At 39.3% G+C, this 27,438-nt stretch overlaps 1 protein-coding gene across 2 annotated transcripts in view; it reads left to right on the top strand.

Annotated features, from left to right (window-relative positions):
* The window catches only part of LOC143039535 (protein vav-like), a 74,803-nt gene extending 49,150 nt beyond the window's left edge, over positions 1-25,653 (top strand). For both annotated transcript variants that reach the window (XM_076209698.1, XM_076209697.1), the window contains 8 exons: positions 89-285; positions 3,070-3,190; positions 4,720-4,827; positions 5,419-5,463; positions 6,389-6,543; positions 6,970-7,104; positions 7,946-8,108; positions 11,873-25,653. In XM_076209698.1, the coding sequence (XP_076065813.1) occupies positions 89-285; positions 3,070-3,190; positions 4,720-4,827; positions 5,419-5,463; positions 6,389-6,543; positions 6,970-7,104; positions 7,946-8,108; positions 11,873-11,920 (972 nt within the window). In that variant the 3' untranslated portion in view covers positions 11,921-25,653. The remainder of the gene's footprint in view (positions 1-88; positions 286-3,069; positions 3,191-4,719; positions 4,828-5,418; positions 5,464-6,388; positions 6,544-6,969; positions 7,105-7,945; positions 8,109-11,872) is intronic.
* Positions 25,654-27,438: the final 1,785 nt, after the last annotated feature.

Here is a 27,438-nt window from a genome sequence, read left to right as displayed (position 1 = left end):
AGAACAGTAATTTATTTGATTAATTAAATGTTTTTGTTGTACATTTTTTCTCTATATGTAATTCTTGTTCATTTTATTTGTCGAAAAGGACCGTGATGAGAGGTATAGCTTTAAAGACTCCATACCTCTGAAGGATTGCAAAGTGGAGAATACAAGTGCAGGACTGGCCAGTAAGAGAAGTTCCCAGTTTATATTAGTCGTTAACGGTAACAAGAAAGCCTACACCATGATAGCGAAAAATGAAGAGGACAAGAAGCAGTGGGTTAAAGCTATCAACGATGCCATGTGAGTATAGAATGGACATTGTGAAATAATAGAATAGGTGGGGCGATGGGGGGTGAGGTAGTATGTGTGAGAAAAATTTGATGCAGCCCGAAGGGATTTCTCCCTGTCTTCTCCTTTTCTGCATGGGGGGACGGAGAGGAGGGGTCGCCGATTTAATGAAGCAGCCTTGCTGTGGATGTGCTGTGTCTTGCAACACTACCTCTGACCCAGGGCAGTGGACAAGGTGCAGGGATGACCCATCATCCAGGAGGTGCCAAGATGGGAGGGAGGGTGGAGGGGAGTGGAGTGTATTAGGGATGGAATGGGTGGGAATGGTTTTTATGCCTTTTTCTTTTTGGCTACCTCCCTTGTAAGGGGGAAAAAGCCTTGGTATATGTACAGTGAGACCTCTCATTAAAGGACGTTAATTAGCTGAGTTTGCGGTGTTTTTGCTGTGTTTTCGGTGTTTTTGGTGCTGTTGTTTAGTGCTTGCAATCACTATGCCTCCCAAAAAAAAAAAAAAAAAACACTCCAAATCAACGGATTATTCACATCAACGGACACCGTTACCCCCCTTTTAGTCCGTTAATGAGAGGTACTGTATGTAGGAACCTAAGGATGTTCACTGGCTGAGTGGGTTAGGGCGTCGTTACTTGCGACGGAGGTTGAGATGATGATGATTCAAATCCAGCTCGGGGCGAGTTGAACCAAGGGCATAGTTCATTAAATTCCAGGAGGTGCCAAGATAGGAGGGAGGGAGGAGGGTGGAGGGGAGTGAAATGTATGGGAAATGAAATGGGTGGGAGTGATTTCTATGCCTTTTTCTTTTTGGCTACCCCCCGCGTAAGGGGGAAAAAGCCTTTGGTATATGTATGTATGTAAGGGGCACTGTCCTAGCCTCCTGATAAGGGGGAGTTTGTGACATTAAACCAAATCAGGAACCTAAGGAAGGATGACACTGAAACAAAATGAAAGGTGAAAGGATTTATAAAAGATTATCTTTATGCTGGGGTTGAGTTATTGTATGCATAAAGGTAATCTTTAATAAATCCACAAGGAGACAAGATGAAAGATGAATGAGTGCGTACCTTAGATGGGCCAATCCCCTCGTATAATGGGAAAAGAGCGTTTTTGGTGTATGTATGTATCTTTATGCATGGTATTGAAGTTTTTGCAGTTATTCTGATGACTTTTCTTTTTAGGATATGAATGTGACAAATGTTGAACTATTTTATATAAATGTGTATGCATTTTTTAAGCACTTTTTTCATAGATTTGTTTGGTGTAGGTAAAAAAAAAAATTAAAAGTAGAGGAATTTTTTTTTTCAATGCTACTCCTAAACAATGATAAAAATTTTAAGGTTTTATTGTTACATCTACATCTTGTATGAAATATTGCTTATTGTTTACATCTTTCTGTATGAGGGAATGGGGTGGAGGGCAGTTGCTGTGTAAGTGAAGCGGCTGTGCTGTGGATGTGCTGTGTCTTGCTGCATTGCTTCTGACCCAGGTAATGGGCAGGAAACAGGGATGATTCTTTCTCCACGAGGATCTAAGATAAGTGGGAAACAGTATGGTGGATGTGGGTGGAATGGGTGGGAATGGGTGCATGCCTGTGACTTGGGGGAAGAAGTGTTTGATATGTGGATAGATATTTTACATCTTTAACCTCTTCAATATGAGTCAGATTCTTGTCCACAGCATCGGATGCCTGATGTATGATGATTTGATGATGTATCACAGTGAATGGTGAATGGAGAGGGGTTGTGTATAGATGATGCTGTGATGCATGAGGGGGAGTGGGTGGGGGATGGCGGGTGAGGAGGTATGTATCAGAAAAATTTTGACGCAGTCCAAAGGGGTCTTCTCCTTTTCTGCATAGGGGGACGGAGAGTGGGGGTCGCTGAATTTATGAAGCGGCTTTGCTGTGGATGTGCTGTGTCTTGCGACACTGCCTCTGACCCAGGCCAGTGGACAGGATGCAGGGATGACCCATCATCCAGGAGGTGCCAAGATGAGAGGGAGGGTGGAGTGGAGTGGAGTATGTAGGGGATGGAATGGGTGGGAGTGGTTTCTATGCCTTTTTCTTTTTTGGCTACCCCCCGTGTAAGGGGGTAAAAAGCCTTTGGTATATTTATGTATGTATGTATCACAATACTCGCATTATAAAATATGAAGTCACAGCTGTATGACTTGTTGTCTTTCACTTTGAATATTGATAACCAGAGGAAATGTAATCAAGCCAGTTCACAGAATATGGGGGGGTCACTCAGCTGCAACTACAAAATAAATATAATCAAGATGCCAACACCAGCATCTTAGTATACCCACTTGTGCCCCATGATGCCTACATAGGCATCATCATATGCATACATACATATACCAAAGGCTTTTTCCCCCATCCATGGGGGGTAGCCAAAAAGAAAAAGACATAGAAACCACTCCCACCCATTTCATTTCTCATATATTCCACTCCCCTCCACCCTCCTCCCTCCCTCCTATCTTAGCACCTCCTGGATGACAGGTCATCCCTGCATCTTGTCCACTGCCCTGGGTCAGAAGCAGTGTTGCAAGACACAGCACATCCACAGCAAGGCTGCTTCATTACTTCGGTGACCCCCCTCTCCGTCCCCTCATGCAGAATTCCTTAGGACATGTAAATTATTTTATTTCCCTGGAGGGATGATAAAGATAACATGAATATTTTTTTCCAAATTGGTTTGAAAGGTTATTACATGGGAGCTTTGAAGTCGGTTCTTAAATTTTGATAAGCTATGTGATATATCACTATATTTTTCATTACAGAGAAAATGTCAGTCCACCAGAGAACAACCAAAAGAAGCACAATCTGGAGATGACGACATTTGCGAAAGCTGCCACACGTTGTGAAGTTTGTTCAAAACTCATGAAAGGATGTTACTTTCAAGTAAGCAGGCAGTGTGATGTGGAACAGATTATGGATTCTGTGCCTTTGGATGTTCTCATCATTGCAATCTAGTTTTAAGTCTCTCTTTGGTAACCTGTGGCAACTGAAGTTCAGCTTATGTGTTTGTGTTATGTGAATGTAATGCAGTGTAGGGTGATGTATTTGGCATGTTATGTATGGCAAGTAAATGCCTTGGGGGATTAAAAAGTGTTATGAGAAATAGACATTTGGGAATGGATGCTAAGAGGAGATTATATGAAGGAGTGATTGTGCCAACATCACTGTATGGGGACAGAAACATGGAATATAAGAGAGGAAGAATTTAAATGTGTTTGAGATGAAATGCCTGAGAAGTATGGTAGGGGTTAATAGGTGGGATAGAGTGAGAAAAGAGGAGGAGAGTGGGAATGGAAAGGAAGTTGGGAGATAGGGTTGATGAAAGAGTATTGGGATGGTTTGGACACATGGAAAGAATGAGTGAAGAAAGATTAGTAAAAGAAGTGTTGAAGGCAGAGGTGGAAGGAGTGAACATGAAGGGGTGACCAAGGATGAGATGGATGGATTAGGTAAAAGGGGCATTGGGAAAGAGGAGAATGTCTGTTGGGGAAGGAAGGGAGAGGACCAAAGATAGGGGTGAGTGGAGAATGGTTGTGTATGGATGATGTTGTGATGCATGGAAGGGAGTGGATGGGGGGGGTGAGAGAGTATGTGTGAATGATATTTTGGTGCAGCCCAAAGGGATTTCTACTCATCTCTTTTTCTGCATGAGGGGATGGAGGGGGGGGGGGTTGCCTATTAAATGAAGCAGCCTTACTGTGGATGTGCTGTGTCTTGCTACATTGCTTCTGACCCAGGGCAGTGGGCAAGATGTAGGGATAACCCATCATCCAGGAGGAGCCAAGAAAAGAGGAAGAAAGGGGTGGTGAATGAGAGTGGAGTATGTGGGGATAAAATGGATAGGAGTGGATTTATGCCTTTGACTTTGGCTACCTCCCTTGTAATGGGTGCTCACTGGCCATGTGTGTTAGTGGCACTACTTGCAGCAGAGGTCAAGTTAATGGTCATTCAAATCCTGCCACTGGCGAGTTGAACCAAGGGCATGATTCATTAAATTCCATACTACAAAGCCCTCTGTAAGGGGCACTGTTCTAGCCTCCTGATAGGGGGAGTTTTGTGACTTAAACATGGCGAAACAATATGAGAATTGGCTAGAGACGTAAAAAGCACAGTTGATCTCTAGCTAGCCAATTTTCATAATGTTTTGCCATGTTTAATCTATCTTCAGACAAACCTGGGAAGATAGTTTTGTCTTTCACTGTACATAGAGAACATGTGTTGTACTGAGTCAGGCTGGTTTTATGTTTGCACTGTTTCAGTGCTGAATGGAGGTGGGCCATTAACAAATAATCCTAATCAATGCAATGGACATTGCCATTGTGAAGAGTATCTTGATTAAATTATTTCCTGGTGTATTAGATTTTTTTTACGATAAATTGACATGTCATGAAATTTGGAAATTTGTTTTTCAGGGCTACAAGTGTTCTTTATGCAGAGTTGTGGCGCACAAGGAATGTCTCAGACAGTTGCCGCAGTGCTCACCCCATGATAGAAATCAAGATTCCAGAAGAGACTCGGAGGTAAAATATATATTTTTTTCTGGATCATTCTATGGGTATGAGTGTAATTATTATGGCTTCAAGTTTGAATAAATTTCCAAATCTTCTAACTCAAAATTATTGTTGTCACCCTTCTCTACAGTCATTTTCTGTATGGAAATTGAATGTTCAGTATCCCTGCTTGATTAAATACATGTTTGTCTTTGCACCAATGAATGCATAGAGGAGATTATACGAAGGGGTGATTGTGCCAATGGTGCTGTATGGAATGGAATGCCAGCCGTATGTGTCATAATGATACTCGCATCATAAAATATAGTCACCGCTTATATCGATCGTTCTCTCTTTCACCCGCGAATTTTGAAAACCACAGAGAATGGGATTCAGGGCGCATTTGGGAGAATGTAAAAACATAGGGGCGACTACAATAAATATAATCAAGACGCCGATATGGCAGCGTCGCGAATCCACTTGCTCCTCATGACGCCTACGTGTGCGGCACCGTATGGAAGGGGTTAATGTGTTTGAGATGAAATGTTTGAGAAATGTAGCAAGGGAGCATGTTAGGGATGACAGTATGTAATGCCCTCGTTCTTTTTTCTTTTGGCGCAGATAAATGAAGCCGTGGCAGATGGTGTTCCGGCAGGGATTTCAGAAGTAAGTTTCCACTGTTGTTATTCCTTGATTATATTGTTAAGATATTGTGCAGATAAATGTATTTATCTAGTTGTATTTTATGGGATGGGAGTTATGCTCGTTGTGGCCCATTTTCGTATCTCTCCACGTCCAGTTTAGATTTAAACTCGTGTATAGTACTGGCATTTACTGTTTCACTTTTCAACCTGTTCCAGACATTGATCACTCTGTGCGGGAAACTGTTCTTTTTCAGGTCTCTTCTGTAACTGTCTTTTTTTAATTTCTTTGTGTGTGCACGAGTATTTGACTCCTGAAGCCTCCTGTCCTCCTCGTTCACATTGAACATGCAGCCACTCTCATCTCACCCCAATGCCCTGGGTCAGAAGCAGTGTCGCAAGACACAGCACATCCATAGTAAGGCCACTTCATTAAATAGGCAACCCCCCTCCATCATCACATTACTTTTACAGTACTACCTCTCATTAATGGACTAAAAGGGGGGTAACGGTGTCCATTGATGTGAATAATCTGTTGATTTGGAGTGGTTTTTGAGTGGCGTGATTGCATGCACTAAACAACAGCACCAAAACACCGAAAACACAGAGAAGACACTGCAAACACAGCTAGATAATGTCTGTTAATGGGAGGTCTCACTTTTCTCATACTTACATATACCAAAGGCTTTTTCCCCTTACACGGGGGTTAGCCTAAAAGAAAAAGGCATAGAAATCACTCCCACCCATGGGAAATTAATTGGGTGGGAGTGATTTCTATGCCTTTTTCTTTTTGTCTACCCCTCATGTAAGGGGGAAAAAGCCTTTGGTATATGTATGTATGTATGTATGTACCTGAATAGGAATCAAGTCATGCTTTGACATGGGGAGAAAAAGCCATTTACATAGAATTTAGACCAAGATATTAATATGCTAATTTGTTCTTTTCATAGTTTGTATTGAGGTGGAATACGGCTCTGCTAGAGTTTCCATGGTGGGTTGGCATTATGAGACGAGAGGAAGCGAATGAGAAGTTGAAATCAACCCAAGAAGGAACCTATCTTCTCCGGTGGTCTGACAAAAAACAAAAACCTGTACTTTCTTTAAAGTGAGTATTGTTTTGAAATGGATATTATTTTACAGTCAGCTAGGGAATTGTTGACTTAATAGATGTAAGACACTAAATTGGTGGGCTCAGCTTAACTAAAACAGAATCTGTTCTTGATAATTTTTCATAATATTATCCTCTACTTACCTTTACATAATTGATAGTCATTGATAAATGTTTACCTCTCCAAAGTACTTGTTCCACTTATCCTTGACAGTTTTCTCACACAAGCTTGTTATTCACTTTCTCCATATGAATTGGTTCTACACAAGCTATTTTCTAGTCATGTGGCATTATCCCTATTTTCTTTCTTTTTTGCAAATCTTTGACAATTCTCTCTCACAAGCTTGTTAGTCACTTTCTCCATATGAATTGGTTCTACACAAGCTATATTCTAGTCATGTGGCATTATCCTTTTTTTTGCAGAACTGATGAAGTTAAACACATGAAAGTGTGTGAAGAGAAACAAAATTTCTATCTAAGTATGGCACATACCTTTAGGACTCCAATTGAATTGATGCAGTGGTATCAGACTAATTCCTTATCAGAAAGCTTTGATAAGTAAGTATGGTGGATGTCATTTATATTTTCATAAATGTAAGAATTGGAAAGAAATGTAAGCAGCAAAGTTGGAGGTTCCCAGTTTTGTTGATTAATTGTGAAGAAAGAAAACGTGTTCAGATTATAGACTGTTCGTTTTGAAAATATTAAAGCAGTCTCCACCCAACAGCCAAATGTGTTACTGTGATTGGGTAATGTGACATTATACCTAGTAAAGGCAAAATTTAGTCTTCTGCATCTTGCCATATTTGGAGAAGAAAGGACAAATGAGAGATTAGGTGGCGAGAGCAAAATAAAGATGATCTAGGATTTTTTTTTCTCTCTGTTTTCTTTTATGCATGGGGGGACAGAGAGTGGGGGTCGCCGATTTAATGAAGCAGCCTTGCTGTGGATGTACTGTGACTTGCGGCACTGCCTCTGACCCAGGGCAGTGGACAGGGTGCAGGGATGACCCGTCATCCAGGAGGTGCTAAGATAGGAGGGAGGGTGGAAGGGAGTGAGTGTATTTAGGGATGGAATGGGTGGGAATGATTTTATGCCTTTTTCTTTTTGGCTACCTCCCTTGAAAGGGGGAAAAAGCCTTGGTATATATATGTATGTAATGTTTCAACCAACTGGGTCATCTTCAGGTAGATAACTCTCAGAAGAAAACCAAGTTGGTTGAAACATTAGAGTAAATCAATTCCTAGATCATCTTCGTTTTACTCCCACTACCCAATCTCTCATCTTGCCATATATTTGAAAATATATCGACCGATCACAGAGCACAATTGGATATGGGCAGAGCACTGATATTATTCAAATAAGATAACTATAAATCTTATGTATTAATTTTTTCCAGTCTGGACTACAAGTTAAGGTATCCAATTTATAAAACTGCGTATGTAATTAGTAGTTATGAAGATTCGAAACCAGAGCGTCTAAATCTAACACCTGGTGAGCTCCTGTTCATCACCGATCAAGATGACAAAATAGACTGGTGGAAAGGTCGTATTGGAAGCAGGGTTAGTCCTATATACTTTGTGTATGAGTATTGTTCACTCTAATTTTTTGCTGTGAGTATGGATCCAAGCTCTTTTTTTCTGCATGGGAGGACGGAGAAGGGGGGTCGCTAATTTAATGAAGCGGCCTTGCTGTGGATGTGCTGTGCCTTGCGACACTACCTCTGACCCAGGGCAGTGGACAGGGTGCAGGGATGACCCATCATCCAGGAGGTGCTAAGATAAGAGGGAGGGTGGAGGGGAGTGGAGTGTATTTAGGGATGGAATGGGTGGGAATGATTTTATGCCATTTTCTTTTTGGCTACCCCCCTTGTAAGGGGGAAAAAGCGATGGTATGTGTATGTATGTGTCTTGATGTGATCTCTGCATGAAAGTGGAATGGGTAGGAGTGAGTAAGTGGCTTTTGACTCGGCTACCTTCCTTGTAAGGGAGAAAAAGCCCTTGGTATATAGATAAATATTATTATTATTTTTTTTTTTTATGAAGATTATTTGTCTTTGAGTGTGAATATATTGCTTGTTTGCAAAAACGTCGTCATAACTCAAAAAACTGAATTATTGAGTTATCTATACAGACATATTCATCTTTAAACACGGATTTTTTTGGTAACAGTGTCACATCTGTAGCTCAAAAATTGACCGCTAGGGAGTGCTAAATGTCCCAACGACATAACCTTACATGTTCCAACTTGTTCCAACAAATATTTTAGACTTAGTAAAGATTATGATTGCTTCAACTTCTATAAACTTTAGAGGCGTATTTGATGCTCCAAAAAATGTTCCACCAATGGTGTTTGAGGGCTTTTTATAATATTGAGAGCGTTTTGAAACTTTAAAATGCCTCTCCTGAAAAATTCGATATTTTGAGTTATGACGACGTTTTAGCAAACAAGCAATATGTTCCATTACTAAAGGCCATAAGCCTCACTAATTGAATTTTTTATTAATTCATTTATTTTTTTCTTTCTTTACAAGGTTTCTTATATTATTTTTTTCTATAGTAAATTTGAGTGTGTTGATTGCAAATCTGAAGTCGGTTTTTGTCTGGAAGCTACAGATTTTATGCAATTTGACATTTTTATTTATTTTTTTATTTTTCATTATTATAGGAAATTGCAATATCAGCCACAATTCTTTTGTTCACTTGAATCTTAAAACGGTATGAAAGTCATTTCTGTACATTTATTAACCCATTAAACTCCGATGACAAGATGTCTTGTCATTTGGTCAAATAAAACAAAAAATTATAAAACACCAAAATGTTTGATCCAACACCAGAAAAATATGACGTCAGTCCACATCGCTTCGCTCGCGAGTGAAGCGAGGAGTGACGTCATATTTTTCTGGTGTTGGATCAAACATTTTGGTGTTTTATAATTTTTTTTTTTATTTGACCAAATGACAAGACATCTTGTCATCGGAGTTTAATGGGTTAAGGAAAAAGAAATAGAACATTAAAATGTGATGTGAGAGTAAATTACACTATTGTTGGTTGTGCCGCATTTTCTGATAGCGTTTCTTAGAAAACATCAATCTCTATCCCACAGCTGATGGAAGCTTATCAATTTCTTTGTGCATTTATTCAGGCAGGAATTTGTGTTTGTAACTTTTGCATTTGTATACTTCATCTGGGCAATCTCGTTTAATGCTCCAGCAGTAGTCAGCCATCATACTTTTGTCCCAGCGCCCTTGGTAGCGTTCTTCCATGATCTTTAGGTCTTGGTGGAATCGTTCTCCTTGTTTGTCACTCACCCCAGGTTGTCAGGGAACTGATCAAGGTGGCTGTTCAAAAAATGAAGCTTGATGCTCATGTTGCACCCGAGATCACAAAAAGCGAGGAGCATTCTGTTCACAAGTTCACTGTAGTTCTCCACCTTATTGTTTCCAAGGAAGTTCTGAACGACTGTCACAAAGGATAACCATGCTGCCTTTTCTAAAGCGGTCATCTTAGCAACAAACTGATCATCACGAATTGGGGTTCAAATCTATGGGCCATCGAACACGATTGCTTTGATCTTCTCAAATGATAACCCTGGTAAAGCTGTGATGATGTGTTGGAAACATTCACCTTCAGTTTCCAGTGCCTTGACAAATTGCTTCATCAAACCTAATTTGACGTGAAGAGGAGGAAAGATGATCTTATCTCTGTTTACAATTGGGTCTTGTATGATATTTGGCATGCCTGCTTCAAGGGTGTCACGAATAGGCTAGTCCTTCTGGACCCAATGTCTGTCTTGTGTTCAGCTATCCCACATACAGAGGAAACATGAAAACTTGGTGAAACCTTTCTGTTGTCCAAGAAGAACGTTGACCATCTTTAAGTCTACACAAATGATCCAATTGTGGTCATGATACTTTAATAAGTCCATGACCATTCTTATAATTATCATCATAGTCTTCTGGCAAATGCACTGAGTGACCGACAGGTACTGCTCCATAAACATTGCCATTATGTAAAAGAACACACTTTAGACTGCGTTTTGAACTCTAAAAAGAGTCTCCATTCAGCATGACTATAGTAAGGTACACCCAGTTCTTTGAGAAGCCCTGGGATGTCATGGCAGTAAACAAACTGTCTGTCCTCTGAAAAGAAGGTCACAAAAAGCTGGTTATGCTTCCTGAAATATGATACTTTAACAGAGTGATCAACAAGATTTCTGCCTTGTAATCTTGATGCCAAAAGCTCTGCTGCTTTCTTTGAAAGACCTAAATCCCGCACTAAATCATTCAGTTCAGCTTGGGGAAGAGGCTTGGGGACGGTGAAAGGTTCAGTGTCTGAAGAACAGTCCTCCGATTGTGAACACTTCAATTCACTGTCACAACTGTCTTGCTTGCTTGTATCGTGTCCAACGTCTTTATCGTCCAATGAAGCCAAGCCTTTGAAAACTGGAACAGGAACTTCTTCAGAGTGTGGAACAGGCCAAATAGCTGAGGGAATGTTTGGATACGTAATCTTATGTCGGTTTTTCTTCTCAACACCTGTTGTGTTTACCATGCAGAAATAACTGTCAGTTACATGGGTGGTGGGTTCGCGCCAAATCATTGGAACTCCAAAAGGCAGACCTTTGCATTTTCCTTTGGTCCAGTCTTGAAGCATTTCCTCACAATTGTGGCACACAACATGAGGAGCCCATTGCTTGTCTTGATCACCAAGATGAACGTCAAAATATGCCTTGTAGGCACGCTTGATGAACGAGGATATGTTACGTCTCTGGTGATTGAGTGTGTAGCATCCACAATGTAGCAGAAGGCATCAGGCTTGTTTCTGCAATGATGTCTCCTTATGGAAGCCATGTTTGAAGTGGAACAAAAGAAGAATGATCAAAATATTAGAAGCTATCTGCATATATGGAAGTGAAAATGCTTATACATGGTTTACGCAAGTTCACATTTGTACAATTTCATTAACCTCAAATTGCATACAAACTAGAGTTTGTAGAGAAAAACTAATTTTAGATTTGAAATCAGCACCTAAAACTCCTTCAGAATCAATAAAAATATCCAATGCAACTCAAAGCTACTGAAAAAATGTGAACAGAAGTTCCATTACTAAAGGCCATATGCCTCACTAATTGAATTTTTTATTACATACATATATACATATACCAAGGCTTTTACCCCTTACAAGTGCGGTAGCCAAAAAAGAAAAAGGCATTTTTTTTATTAATTTATAAAGAAATTTGATCATTTTTATTTAATTAATTTAATTTAATAAAGAAAAAGTATTTTTTTTTTTATTATTAATTTATTATTATTCTTTCTCTACAGGAAGGTTTCTTTCCTCGAAGATGCGTTACGCTGGAAATGGATAATTGATCTCTGCACAGGTGTCTAACTATTTTAATATGGTCAAGTCTATAAAGGACTTTTATGGTGGGAGAAATTATTAATTAAGGAAAGTATATATTAATGTCATTGTCACATTTTTTCATTCTCTTCTCAAGCCAGTGATATTTTTAGTGTACAGTTTTTGAACATTTTATATGAATGTCAAACTATGTTGTAATTATTGAGGAGTTTACTTTTCTTTAAAGAATTAGAATGAGATGTATGAATGCAGGTAGTTTTATGTACGCATACACATAAACAACCAAGTAACAACACAAACAAACAAACAAACAAAAGAATGGTATAAGTCAGTTTATAACTTCGCTCATATTGGTTTTTAATCTGAAAATAATGTTTTATATTATTTGCATTACCTCTCTAGGTTCACACAAAGTCATTTAATCAACGTGGTGATATTTTAAACAAATTTGATGCTAGCCAATCCTAGACTTTTACTCTGAGGAGTAGGCTTGGGAGAAAGTGGGTTGGTGATCTGTCAAGACTCCAATTTGTCCAGAATCAGACCTTCACCAGACTCGAATCTTTTGGCACGAACATATATAAAAAAGAATTAAATTCTTAATAATTTTGAATGGGTTATGGAGATCTTTTCCCAGTTTGAGTGGCCCAACTACCTAGGTCTTTACTTCATTTTCAAACTACTGACTCTCCAGATGTTCTCGTAAATCTCAATGGAAGAGGCACTGTCACACTGTATTGAGTGTTGAGGTGTTATGTTTTGAGTGTTGAGATGTTATCATGGTGGTATAAAATACTTGAGAACAGAATCAATTTATGCTCCTGTGGTGTATTTGGCTTTGATTATGCCATGTGGAGTTTGATTTCCTAGTAACTAGGTTTGATGATTTGATTTGGTTTAACGTCACAAACTCTCCTCTATCAGAAGGCTAGGATGATGCCCCTTACAGAGAACTATGTAGCGTGGAATTTAATGAACTATAATGCCCTTGGTTCATCTTCGCCAGTGGCAGGATTCGAACCGCCATCCCCTCGACCTTTGCCACAAGTAAAGACGCCATAACCCGCTCAGCCTTTTATCCCAATTGTACAAGTACTTACAAGAGTGGAAGGGTTGGGTATGGCCACATATGAGAGCTCTGTGGCTGAAGTTCCTTAACGTAAAATCAACAATGGTAGTTTCTTCCACTTTGCTCATTGGATGTATGGAAATTAGTATTGTTATTAGAACAACCGTTTATAATTTGCCCTCACGAATCGTACATCTGTGACTGTAGGATACAGCTGATTCACTTCTTTCAAGTAAATATGGATCAAGTTCGTAGGTTTCAAGGTGATTATTGTGAAGAGATTGGGTCAGGTCACATCACATAATTGTTATAGGGAACACCCTCCATCCTAAAAAATGACGGGGATAAGGCATATCCAAACCTTGAAATTCTGGCAGAACTACCCATTAAGGGAACTACCAACTTGACCATAGTAGCAGGTTTGTCTAGCTACCCACCACTGAGGGATAGGGAAAGACTGGGACTAGGTTCTTTGTTCTTAGCTAGGAGATTGATGATTTAGTTTAGCGTCACAAATTTCCCCCCTATTGGGGGGCAAGGATGGTGCCCCTAATGGAGGACTCTGTAGCATGGTATTTAATGAACTATGTCCTTGGTTCAACTCGCCGGTGGCAGGGTTCGAATTGCCATCATCTCGACCTTCGCCGCAAGTAACGACGCCCTAACCATCTCAGCCAGCGAGCATCATAGCTAGGAGAGATTGAGGAAATCTTTTGGGCTGGTAAATATGTTGATGGGGTTGAAACCAAAGTTCAAATCACAAACCAGAGAGAATGAGGTAATCAGTAGAACATGGAGGTTGGGAGACAAATGTTTGGATAAGGAGAGACGCAGTAGAGGAGGAGATAGCAAAAATTAAGGAGTTAGAAAATGAAGCAAGACACAAAAAAGTGAATGAACAGAATGAGATAAGGCAGAGATTTACTGGAACGTGATGGATCAGAAGTTGAGGAAATGATTGCTAAAGTATTTGGACTTGTAGTCTCAAAAGGGTAACTCAATTTCAAGATTGGATCCATGATATATATCTTTTAATTTTACAGTGAGATCTCTCATTAACGGACGTTAATTAGCTGTGTTTGCGGTGTTTTCGCTGTGTTTTCTGTGTTTTTGGTGCTGTTGTTTAGTGCATGCGTGTGCAATAACTATGCCATCCAAAAACCACTCCAAAACACCGAAAACATAGCAAAAACATCGCAAACACAGCTAATTAACATCCGTTAATGAGAAGTCTCACTGTATATGTATTTCCTTCACTTTTTCACATCGGAGAACTGATAACCAGTGACGTCTCTCCATTCACTACTACTATAAGCTGGTGACTCAGAAACAGCCGCACATTAACACAACACAAACAATTGTCCAGTATTTTCCCGTGAGAGATGTTGGGGTTCACTGTAGGGTTGTAAAGTTTACAGTTTGTGAAACTCGAGACTACTATTACTTACACCACCACAACTACCACCAGTAACAATATGTCATGTCTCTGTCCTTTATTTGCAATAAAAGTGGTAATGAGGATATAACCAACAAAATACTAGCATCTTATATCAAATAAGTGAGAATTTTTACTTCATAGTAAACGTCTGTCCAGTATGGCCTTAATTATAATTACAGTTTTGACCATCTCATAAGGAGATTTATCAAAGATATTGACTGATCCAGTTCTTATAAAAACACAATCAAAGGAACAGAAGGAAAATTTATGTTATGTAGTGCACACTAGTGGCCAATTGTATGTATGTATTTGGTCATCTCTTCCCCTTTGTAAGAGAAGATTGCTCCAGAATTCTATCAGAATGCCTTCAACCTACGCCCAGTACCCCACAACACAGCCATCCAAAAATACATGTACTCAATTACGAAATCATTGTTCCAAACTAGACCAGCAAATCCAGTACTTAACTAGACTCTTCCAAACAACAGCCAGAGATATCAATCTCAAGATACAAAGATGGTGTGAGCATACCTGTACTTGGGTCAACACTCACCTAAGTAGACCAGTGCAGAGTTGGCTTGGCAACAGATACTAAATGCCCAAGATATCATCACGACACAGAAATCACAGGACATGTAATCTTACAAAGTCCTGCTTTCATACAAGACAGATTCAAATTATCTGTTCACTGAGTGACCTGTGGGCTGAACTAGAGGCCACAGTTTCATTGGGGCCACAAATTTCTTATAAAAGAGAACAAAGGCAGTGGATTGATAGATTGGCTCCATAAAACCATTTGGTCATTCGTACACACTATCCACGCTATATTGACCTGCTTATTCTTTTGTGAGTCTTGTATGTTTAAATATATGGCTACATCAAGATAAGGAAGGTTTATAGAGATACTTTAATATTGTCAAATTGTTTTCATACTACTTGTGTTATTCTGGGGGACAATTGGCCACAACTTTGCACTACCCAAGTTTGATTTACACAAAAAATACTTTTTTTTCTCTCCAAACTAATATACACTACCACACATACATATAAATTCATATATAAACAGAAAAAGTTACTTGAACATGTGTCAAAATTACAAACCTTACAGAATTGATAATTGAAAAGCCTTTAATTACAAAATAAATAGAATAGGTCAGATTTGTCACACTTGACATTTCATGCTCTGAGCAAGGATCAACCCTAACTCTTCAGGTGATTGTTGCGTATCATCCTGAATGATTTGAAAGTTAGTGGTTTCCATACAAAAGATTAGATCAGCTGTAGTTACAGACAATATTTGTGTGTTCTTGACAATGAGTATTGACAATACGAAGGACTATGGGCTTTAAATGAAAAAAATTGGGTAACATGAGGGGATGATAGCAAATATTGTGTAGGTAAAAATGGTATTTATTATCAATTGTATATGAATGTAAATGAATGATTCCTTTGGGGAATGACTGAAAAATATGTGTACAGTTAGTGGTTAGAATGATTATTAGTAGTACATTGATGTTTAGGTGATGATCGGACAGATAACAGATTAAATACACAGTTTGTCAGTTGGTGGAAATGTGTAACAGAGTTTAGGGACTTTGAAATATTATTAGTGGTGAGAGTATGCCCAAAGCAGTTTTTGGAATATAGAATTATTTTGAAAAATCTTTAGGACAGTTTAGGACAAAACATAGGTTTATTAGTATTAGTGTTAGGATGATGTTACTGTACAGTTAGAGGATGTGGTAAAATGGTTTTAAGACGAAAATGTCCGGGAGAGATAGTTGTAATAAAATTGGGAGGATAGGATAGTTTATAAGTCCATGTGATATCTGTGGGACTTTTAGAATGCCATTTTTGTACTGACAGGGGATTATTGGGATTACTTGTACTTTAGCAAAATGTATATCTTCTGCTTAATGCCCCTCGTTTGAGGGTTTGTAAATATAATGATAGACAAAAACCAGTCCTCATGCCGTACCATTCAACTACTGCTCACACGCATTCCTTGAATGGCTCTTTAGTATTAAAGCTACTAAATAGCAACCACGGGGGAGAATGTAGTCATCTTTTATAATGTAGCTCATAGATGGAAACAAAATATCTAGAATATGAATACAGCCATGTTTTTATAACATAGTATATAATGTGAATATAGTTACCTATAGATGTTTGTTGTTATTTGTCGCTGAATGGTACAGGCTTATGGACCTGAAATGTTCTAGAACGTGCTAGAACTTTGTACAAGTCGGTGTTGCTGATGCTTTTCCTGCCTGTTGCTTGTTCCTCGGAATAAGGCAAAGCTCATTTGATACGTCAACATGTACTATCATTCCACTTTTCAACATAACTGTCAGGGCCTGTTGATTGAATAAAGACGACCACATTCATGAAAGGATATCGACAACGGAAATACTTACCGCTTTATGAATGTGGTCTATTTGTTATGAATGTTTTTGCCTTGTGCCCAATTATACACTAGTCAGTGTTGAAATATTGGGGGAGTATTAATTTTAAGATAGCAATAAGATAATAGGATTTCCTCATACATAGATAAATGAATATGTATAAAAGTGTAAATGTAGTGTAAAAATTGAGAGGAAGATGAAGTTGAAACAAATTTTTAACACCAGGTGGAGTTAGATAACATATTTGTTAATATGAAATTGATGGATGAAATGCACCTGATTATCATGTAACGAGTGTTTGCTAAAGGAAAACATAAAATTTCTTTGAAGATCAGGTTAACTATTACCCTCTAATTGGCAGTTTATGTTCAAGAGGCATTGTGCCCCTTTGTCATAGACACCAAGAATATGTAACAAAACCCTCATGTTATGAGTGTAATACTTGTATACACAACAGAATATGTACATGTTTCTCTACATGTGTAATGTATCTTAATTGTGCTTGATTGTATAAGACATGTGAGTATGTGCGGCAAGTAATAATGATTGTTGTCTCGAGTTTTACTGACTGAAAGCCTCCAGCAACACAGAGTCTGGCAACAGTTCCCAGACCCTTCCACGGAACTCTCTGGCAAGAAACAGTGGACTGTTGTATTTATGTGAGGTTGTTTCTGTGTTACTGACTAAGAGGGGGTTTATACGGTCCAACGGTTTGTCGGACGTGGTTCGACAGACACGTGTTTAAAGTGATGTGTGAACACGTTGGTTAAACCCCAAATACCCCGTTCACACATCACTTTAAACACGTGTCTGTCGAACCATTAGACCGTGCAAACCCCCTCGTACAGTAGTAAGAGCAGGGGTTGTCAGCTCTCCTATGGGTAGAGGAAATACAGTCAAAGTTGATAGAGAGAGAGAGAGATCTTCGGCTTGGTCTAGAGACTGAGTGTCGACCCCATGGAACTGTTCCCCCAGGTAAAGCTAAGGCTGTTGATGGATTTTGAACGTGGACAGCAGGGAGGTGATCTTCCTTGATGTCTGTTGTACAAGACCATATCTTTCAGGTATCCACGATTGGTCCCATGTAGCATGTATGAGTATGTTTTATCAGTGAAAGGTTTATGAGTTACAATATACAAGTTATTATTAACAAATAGGCCAAATGTTTCTACGTATGCAGGGCATTGAAAAATGAAACAGGGTTTCTGAAAAACTGGGTTGACCATTTTAATGCAGTGGGGTGGGGTATTCTTCATAAGTTTGTGTAGTTCATTATGCCACAGAATGATGTGCCTGCATACTAGGCCTCATGCCTTGAGCTATTAGTGCACATAAATATGTTGACATATACACATCGTTATGTCGCTATGTTTGTGCACAACCAAGAAATAGAATCCAGATGTAGAAGAGAAAAAAAATCATCCATCCATGTATCATTGCAGCTAAGTCAGGGTAAACCAGTGATTTTCAGACTCCTGTAACAGTGTAATAGTCAAACAAAACCAAGAAGGGGATTATTATTATTATTATTATTATTTTTTTTTTTTATTTTTTTTTTTTAATACTGCATACCATACATTTTCCTGTGGAACTGATATACCAAATATACACAAACACAAAACAAACTAAATGAGAAAACAGTGAGTGCAAAGACAATACAAGAATTTAAGATCAAACTGGATACTGAAAGATACAAAAGCGGGTCACTACGAGCATAGCTCTCTTCCCGTAAAATACAACTAGGTAAATACACACACATGCATGTTGCCAAGTGGGAAAAATCAACAATACTTGTTTGAAATTAACACAAAAATCTCAATATGTTTGACTTCTTTCCCTCCAGCCCTTCCCAGCCTAATTACGTTAGTTCTTCCTTCTATCCTTTGATCTTTTGTTCAGACTATGGAATTATTCTATTCTTTTATTTGTGTGTTCTTTATGTGGAGAAATGAGATGAGCTGTGGATGTATAGTTGAGCTAAATATGTGGGAACTGTTTGTAGATTGTGGTAAGAGCTTCTGGTGTCCAAAGTTTGTGCCTTTGACTGTCCAAAATACAGTACATTGAATTTCTTGCTTGCACTTGTGCGTGTGAATAAAAGAAAAAGAGAGATGGAGAGAGGAAGAAAAAGAGGGATGTGGGAGAGAGATTATATTCCATTTTGCCGCTAATAACTCACCCTTGTATTTGTCCATGGGGACTAGATTGTGCCGATATTGGATATAATGAAACCGTGAAATTCAGAGATAAGTGTAGATTGTGGGGTGAAGATGAGGGAACTTGATATTATTGAAATGCAAGAAGGATAAGAGAGATAGATAATGGGGGGCAGATGGTAGATAGTATTGCCAACAGTTCACCAGTGTTTCTTTCCTTATAGACATATGCACACCTCTTGAAAAGTTCAGAGTATTGGGATATTTAGATAATATTCAGGTGAAAGAGGTTTACTAAAATTGGAGAGACCAGTTGTTAGGTCATTAGTCAGCCTGGCCACATATTTACATAAGAACATAAGAATAAAGGAGACTGCAAGAGACCATAAGACCTACACTAGGCAGCTCTGTATCCATCACCACTTGTCATCCCCATCCATAAAGTTGTCTAATCATTTTTATTTCAACTGCCCCAGATGCAACCACCACACAGAAGACACAGAACACATACTATAATGCCCCAGACTAATAATCCATAGACAACAACATATTATATCTTCCCTGAGTAACTTGTGGATCTGCCTGAAGGCTGTTGTGGTTATCTGAAAGCTGTGGGTCTTCTGCAAGAGAGACCAGAGGTAGCTGATTGATTGGAGAGACCAGGAATATCTACTAGTGGCAGACCTGCTTGAAGAATCGTCTCTCCACAGCCCATGTTCAGAATCTGTTAATGTTCTTATCTAAACGTGGATGTGCAGGTCCTGTCCCCATGTCAGACCCAAGATTTCAATTTTTTTTTTTTTTTAATGAGCTACTTGCAACTGCTCCTATCTTCCTCCTTGTGCTCACGAGTGACATAGAAAACGGATCAACAATAATAACAACAGTTCAAAGTTTCTTGCCCAGTGAGATCAATGGAACGGTCCAATGACCATTAATATCAGTTGTGGGGCTGGAGGTTTCCAGTCGGTAAAGCTATGGAATTCAGAGAGGGTACAAAGAACCATTACAAGGGTGCATTCTAAGCCTGAAGGGTTTTGTCACATAAGAAGAGATTGGAGATATTAGTGATTACCGTATCAGGTAAAAGAAAGGAGGACAACTTGATTATATTGAACAAGTTCACACAGGATAAGAAAACCATTGGCAAGGGTTTAGGGTTTGCACTATTTATTTATTGGCTTATAAAACTAGGCATAAATTCGAAATTCAAAAGGAAATAGGCAAACAGGATACAAAGAAATGTTTTCCATGTAGAACTTCAGGAAAATTTAATTGTGAGAAATGTGCAACTGAAGCACATAGAAATTAGATTTAAAAATTCCAATCATGGTTGTAGATCTGTTAGCATACAATTTTGTATGTATATGTGTGTATGTATATGTACGTATATATATATATATATATATATACACACCTATAAATCTGCCTGATGTTGAAAGAAAAGATGTTGCACTTTTCAGAAGCTTCACTCCATTTTTGTAAATATCCACTGCATCAAATATTGTGAACTACAGGTGTGTACACTGTGATGCAGTGGTATTATAATCCACCCATTACAGAAGTACATAGTTCCAAGAATTTATGTAATGCTCATTATGAAAGTGACATTATTGTAGTTTCATCTCTTCCAGAGAAAAATGTAAAGTTTTCATATTAATGGTGGATGTCAGCATTCATTGCTGGGCACATTCCGCTTTAGTTTGGCCGCAGTTAGCGCTCCCAAACTATTAAAGCAATATAGGTGCCGGTATAGTATGTGGCCTACAAAATTTTTCTTTGGTATAGTATGTGGCCTACTGGACTTTTATTTCGGTATGAACCTGTCTCTTAAGCTTTAATAGTTTGGGAGTGTTAACCGCAGCCAAACTAAAGCGAAATGCACATAGGAATGTGCCCAGCTTTGTCGGCATTATATTCTCATGTTCATAGAAATGTATACTTAAACTGGAACTACATTATACTGAAGATCAAACAGGTAATTATCAGGATGATTCAGTCAGTGAAGGAGCACTGTATTCAAAAAAATTCAAAATTTGAAATGGATTCTTTTTTCTAGTCTATCAAGAGGTGTGAATTATATGGTCTGTCTAGCTTCAATAATCGTAACAATTGAACCGTTATGTGAAGGATGACCACACAGCTTGTTATCGTTTTGGACTGTAGTTTATCAGCACTTCTATCCCTGCAGACAATCTTGCATTATCTCGTACATATTTCAAATGTTGGTTTAATTAGTGAAGGATATTTATAATTTGGTTAGCCAGTCCTGTTTTCTGTGAGAAGTGAGGAGATGATAGAGGTTTTGGCATTTGGTTGAGTCAGTGTAGTTTGAGGGGGTAGAAGACAGAGTACGTAGTTATTGTGGGATGTTTTGTAAATTAGGCAGTCCAGTGTGCGTGATATTAAGGGGAGCTTTACATTGCCAAATAGAAGGTGGGTGGGGGGTCACTTCCTGTCATGAGGTGGTAATGTGTGAGGTAGAATGCCCTATTCTTAGGTGTATTCTTGTGGTTTCAAAACATAGGTTATGTTGATGTAAAGATGTATAAGGGGTTTGATTGCTTTTAGACGATTTGTTGAATGTTGTTCCCAGTGTCCTTGCCATATGTTTGAAGACCTGGGTTAGTCAGTCTGTTACTGGTAGTGAAGTGGAGGCATTGATAGAGGGTGGATGTTGCCTTTCAAAGCACCTTGTCACTTTTTTTTTTCATTGCTTTTGATGTCTACATGAGATAACTAATAGAAGGATACGTATTTGAAGCCAGTAGACATCTGGATGATACATGATGATCAGTGGGTAATGGGACTTGAGGGTGGAGATTGATTGTAGAGCACTTAGTAAATGTGAACGATTATGTAGGATGCATTGGGGGAATTGTAGATGAGGATGGCAAAGAGTTCAGTAATGAAAATTGATGCAGTAGTGGGGAGTGATCTAGATCTCATTTCACTTGGGAACACAGCTGTATGACTTACATAGTTTGAGCAGGAACCATTGGTGTGTATGTGTATATTTGTAGTGTGAGGAATTTATTGGACTCCTCTTGGGAGCGAGGTTTTTTCTTGGGAGTAGAGGGGTTGTAGATTTTGGGATGAATGAAGGGAGGGAATGAACAGATTTGGGTGAGGGTTGCGGCATACTGGAAGTGGAGATTTGTACGTGTTTCTTGTACTCTTTTCTTGGGTGGGAGGGCTCTGGGCATTATGGTGGGTAAAGGGATGTGATCAGTGGGTTTGTGGGTGAGTGTTTAGGTGGCCTGGAGGGAGTAGGTGGGTTATGTAGGTTCAGATGGGTTGTGAGGGATTGGGTTGCAGGTTCTAGTGACACTGGTAAGGGGTATTAGAGGTTGTATAGGGTTTTTTTGTATGGGTGGTGTCTCTTGGTGTTGTTTATTGCAGGGGCTATCTGGCAGACTGTAGTGCTTCCACTGTGACTCCTTGTCTGATTGTCTTGGATCATACTCATTTTCAGGCTTCTCTGAAACTGACGTGTTCAGAGTTTCAGACACAGGACTTCCTTTTCGTATTAGTATTCTGTGCAGTCCAAGGATGGTGCAGGGTGGTCTAGATTGAAATTTATACATTTTGGGTGGGGTGTTATGTGCAGTGGCTGAGCAATGTACACACATGTACACCTAGAAGGTGACATTGTTTTCTGTTGTGTCCACAGCACTGGCTGTTGGAGCAACAACATGGGCATGGATAGTAATTTTCTACTTCATATCTTGAATAGTCAGGTAGGTCGGAAGTTGTGGTTAATTGAAGGTCATTACTAGTGTTTGGGTATTGATGTTTGTACTGTTTACGATTTTTTGGGGAGTCTGTATACTTTACCTTTGATTGTCTCACTCGTTTCCATTATTTCTTCCTCTGTGTAGTATCGCAGAGGTGGAATGTGGACTATTCCCGCACAGGTGTTAAATGTGTGGCGGTGTTTGAATTGGGGTGTTTACCAGGGTTGTTAGGACTTTGACATTGAGCTCTTGATTCTAGTACTATTGTTAGGGTATCTCTTTGGGTCCACAAAGCATGGGGACTTCAACATTGGTCTTCAAATTCGTTGTGTACCCTCACAGGGCATTTCTTATGGCTTCAGTATTGGTAGACTTCAGGACCAAGACTCTTAAATAGTCCAAGTTCCCATTTCATCTTGGTACGGATCAAGTTGAGCGGGGCTGTGTAGACTCGGGAATGCAACATCTCGTAGTGGGGTGGGGGTCATAGTTATCGATTGTGGTGCTTGGGTCTGCCGATAATGCCGACAGCGGCAGGTATTACCCTCTGTAGAGAGGATGCGTAGTTGCTATGGTGTTACCATTGTAGATCATTCTCGAGTTTTGGGGTGGGCAATTTTGTCCCAGTCGCCGGGAAGCGTTGCAGGCTGGACAGGAGTGCAACAGAGGGACTTGGAAGGGCTGTTGTTCCCTCCTTGTTATTGTTGTTGTTTTGTTATTGTTATTATTCATACTACGTTGTGGATGACCGTGCTGGGGGGGCACCTCCCTAGCCTGGTTAGGTTTGGGGGAAGCTATGGTAAGGGCACTTTTAGCCCATATAGGTTGAGCAGAGTGGACTTTAAATAGGGCTGCTTAGTCATATAGGGTGCTGGAAAATTGCACTACTCCCTAGGGTGACCACTGAGCCTACACCACCTTCCATGTGGGTTGTGATTAAGAGATTCCAAAGATCACCATCTCCTACCCCCACCATCAACAGAGGAGAGTTGGAAAAATTAAGTTATTGTTAATACGAGAGATGGCGACTAAATGCAGTAGTCATGGTCACTGCCTAATTCCTGGCAACTCCCAGGTGGAAGTAGGTCCCAGGAAGTACCACATGGAGATGATGGTGCAGCATTTGTTCCTCTTCCAGATTTCCAGTCCCCAGAGTCTTGCCTTACGATCCAACTATCCTCCTCTTAGTAGGGATACGATGCGAGGCATTGCGGGGCCTCTTGAGCGAGATTCGTCACAGGTACTGGATATCTGGAGGTTAAACTCATCCCCCTCCTTTTCAACCGTACAGCATGGCCGCAGGTTCATTCTTGAACAAATATACACGTTAACGGCATTTTCTCCCTCGTAAGGGAGGTAGCATGCCTCAACTCCTTGCAGGAGTAATATACAGAAAAGGGAATCGTTTGCAGTCCAGTCCAGTCCTCAGGATTTTTTTTTTTTTTTCATGTTCATCATATGATCCATTGGTATTAATGTATAGACATGACCATAGGGGATGTATGGGTTCATATGCCATGTATTAGAGGCTAGACAAGATGATCATGATACAACCAACTCAGTACACTCAGACAGGCCATTTTGGATGAATGTCTTGCAAACTTAGTATAAGGTTCATTTATGTTCTAAAAGGTTTTTATGTAGTATATTGTATAGCAACAGATTTGAGAGGAATTATAGTATGTATCCTTATGATTTTACGTGAATGTCAGAGAATGTTGAAAGTGGATCATAATAGTCTGAAACGAATGCTTATATTTTCTACATCTTATCGTAAGTTACATCAAACGGTCACATTTTTAAAGCTATTTAAAGTCACTTTTTTGCACTCCGAACCCATCACACCTTCGAAATGGAGGTTCCTTCTCAACTTCCACTCCCTTTTTTTTTTTTTTTTTCTTTTTTTTTTTTGTGTAGAACATTTTAAGAGGGGAGCGTGCAATGTTTCAAAATGCAGAAGCGAGTGTATATTGAAGAGGTGTTTGTCTTTTGCATTGTCAAGTGGATCGACCCTTCCCTCGTATAGCACCTTTTCATGTTGGAGACCTACTAGTTAGGAAGGAGGAGGAGAGGTAGCAACAACGGCACTATCGAGTGAGGCTGTTGCTCTTTTCCAAGTGCCTAGTATTCATGCATCTTAAAGTATGCAAGTCTTTTGCCTCATTCAAATCCTTTCTTGTTCATACTGACTTTTTTTTTTTTTTTTTGACTGATACTAAGGCGTTCATGACTCGAAAGCCTAAACAACTTAAAGTATGCAAATGATGGAACAAGTTGTGAGAAAATACGATATATCAGTCAAGTCTGCAACCCACGTAGTAAAGCTCCGTTTGTCCTTCAGCTTGCAAAGATGTTTCGGAAAGTACGCTAATCTGGTCCCGTTCCTTATTCTCACGATTTTTCTATCCCTCATATTTTTCATAAGGTGCATTAATCATAACTTGTCATCCATCGACCAGATTTGCGTACGTCTAACGAAACGTCTCTCATATCCAGGAAACTCTTCTGACCAAGCTGCAACCAGACCAGTAGCGGTGTTTGAGTTTCCGTGGTTGCACTTTGGTGTAGGCTGTTCATTCGTTGCTTGTGAGAATGCGTAGACAGTCACAACTTCACCCCATCATTGCTTATCTCAACTTCATTCCTTTTGTCTAAGGATTTACCGAACTTCCTTGCGTTCTTTTTCACGACCCATTGTCCAAAAATAATTTATGTATTGCTAAAGCCAGCTCATGTTTCAAGTCATTATAAGGTTTTATATCACTGTAATTTTTCGTCTCAAGAATGTAGTGATATAGAGAAGTAAACATGGTTGGCTTGGCAAGGGGGAGATATATGAATATTCAGTAACATGAATTTTTAAACATTTGATTTGAAACCCTGTCCATTCATCATTTGTTAATACATCTTCCAGTGAGAATAAAGTTAACTATTAATTTACATGTTTCATTGAAAACCTAAATATATAATGGTGGTATTCTTAGAAAATATTCTTTCCTTATTTAAATCCTTGGAAGGGAAAGATTTATACAAGGAAAGAATTTTTTTTTTAAGAACACTACCATAAGATTCTTACGGTGGTATTCTTAAAAAAATCTTTCCTTGTATAAATCTTTCCCTTCCAAGGATTTATGTAAGGAAAGAATTTTTTTTAAGAATACCACTGTAAGTGTTTTTTACAACATGGGGGGACGGAGAGGGGAGGTCACCGATTTAATGAAGTGGCCTTGCTGTGGATGTGCTGTGTCTTGCAACACTGCTTCTGACCCAGGGCAGTGGACAGGGTGCAGGGATGACCCGTCATCTAGGAGGTGCTAAGATGGGAGGGAGGGTGGAGGGGTGTGGAGTGTTTTCAGGGATGGAATGGGTGAGAATGATTTTATGCCTTTTCCTTTTTGGCTACCTCCCTAGTAAGGGGGAAAAAGCCTTGGTATATGTATGTATGTATGTATGTATGTACTGTAAGTGTTTTTTTTACAACAGCAGCTGTTCCTGCACTGGAGACTTCCAAATACTCGTCAAATTATGTCAGAGGCCACCAGTGATTAAATGGTAATGGTAATGCCACAGGTAATAATAACAATGATGTCACATGTAACAATAATAAGAATGCCACAGGTAATGGTAACAGTGACCCCAGAGGTAAATACAATGGAGACATCATGTGTAACAAAGACGGCAATGCTACAGGTAACCATGATGTGCCACAAATTTCTAACCTCATAAAGCATGGTAAAGTGACTTGCTTATAATGGGACTTTTTTTTTCATAATTGGTGAATTAATTCAAATTTTTAACCAAGTTTGATATTTGGATTTCTAATTTAGGTTACCCATGTGTACTGCTATAGTATATAGGATACTATGGGAATACTGATGTGCCTGTGCACATTGGAAGATATATACACTACAGGGTAATAGTTAGGAAAGCAAGTCCTGCTTCATGTAGGAATATGTGGAGTGATGACTTGATTTTTATTTTTACTTGGGCTGTAGGTGGGGAAGTAGTCAATTGTGTAGGTAAGGAATTTTTGTGTAGTACTGTAAGGTAAATACCACATGGGCAGGTGGAAGGGCTAATCTTGGCTTGTTCTTAACCCCTTCCATACGGTGCCGCATACGTAGGCGGCATGAGGAGCAAGTGGATACGCGAGGCTGCCATATCGGCGTCTTGATTATATTTATTGTAGTTGCCCCTGCGTAATGACATACTCTCTAAACCAGTGGTTCCCAAACTTTTTTCTGTCATTTCCCCCTGCACCCAGGTCAACTATCCAGATTTCCCCCTTCATGTGTAGCAGGGAAAGAGTAGTTGAAATACACTGTGACTATTTACTAATTTATTTTTCAAATGTACAAATATACTGATAAACAGGCATTCTCTCTCTCTCTCTCTCAGACATGAGAAAATCCATCAGAGATTTTTTTTAGTTAGTAGGTAGTGTAATTATTTCCCCCAGTTTGGGAACCACTGTTCTAAACTGTCTTCATCATTTTCTATGGTTATCAATATTGACGGGTGAAAGAGAGAACGATTGATATTAGCGGTGACTACACTTTATGATGCGAGTACTATTACGACACATCGTACGTCTGGCAGGTAATGCTGCCCGTGAAATTTTGGTCCGTACTGAAGAGGTCACCTCAACCAACAAAGTTAGGAAAGGAGTTGGAGATTTAGTTATAGAGATATCTTTATAATATTTTCATGTTTGAGTATTT

Source organism: Oratosquilla oratoria, chromosome 26, assembly GCF_046742065.1.
Source record: "Oratosquilla oratoria isolate Oo_2021 chromosome 26, ASM4674206v1, whole genome shotgun sequence".
NCBI classification, from domain to species: Eukaryota; Metazoa; Arthropoda; class Malacostraca; order Stomatopoda; family Squillidae; genus Oratosquilla; species Oratosquilla oratoria.
Note: the sequence above shows the minus strand (reverse complement) of the source record. Positions and strands in the feature narration are given on the sequence as shown.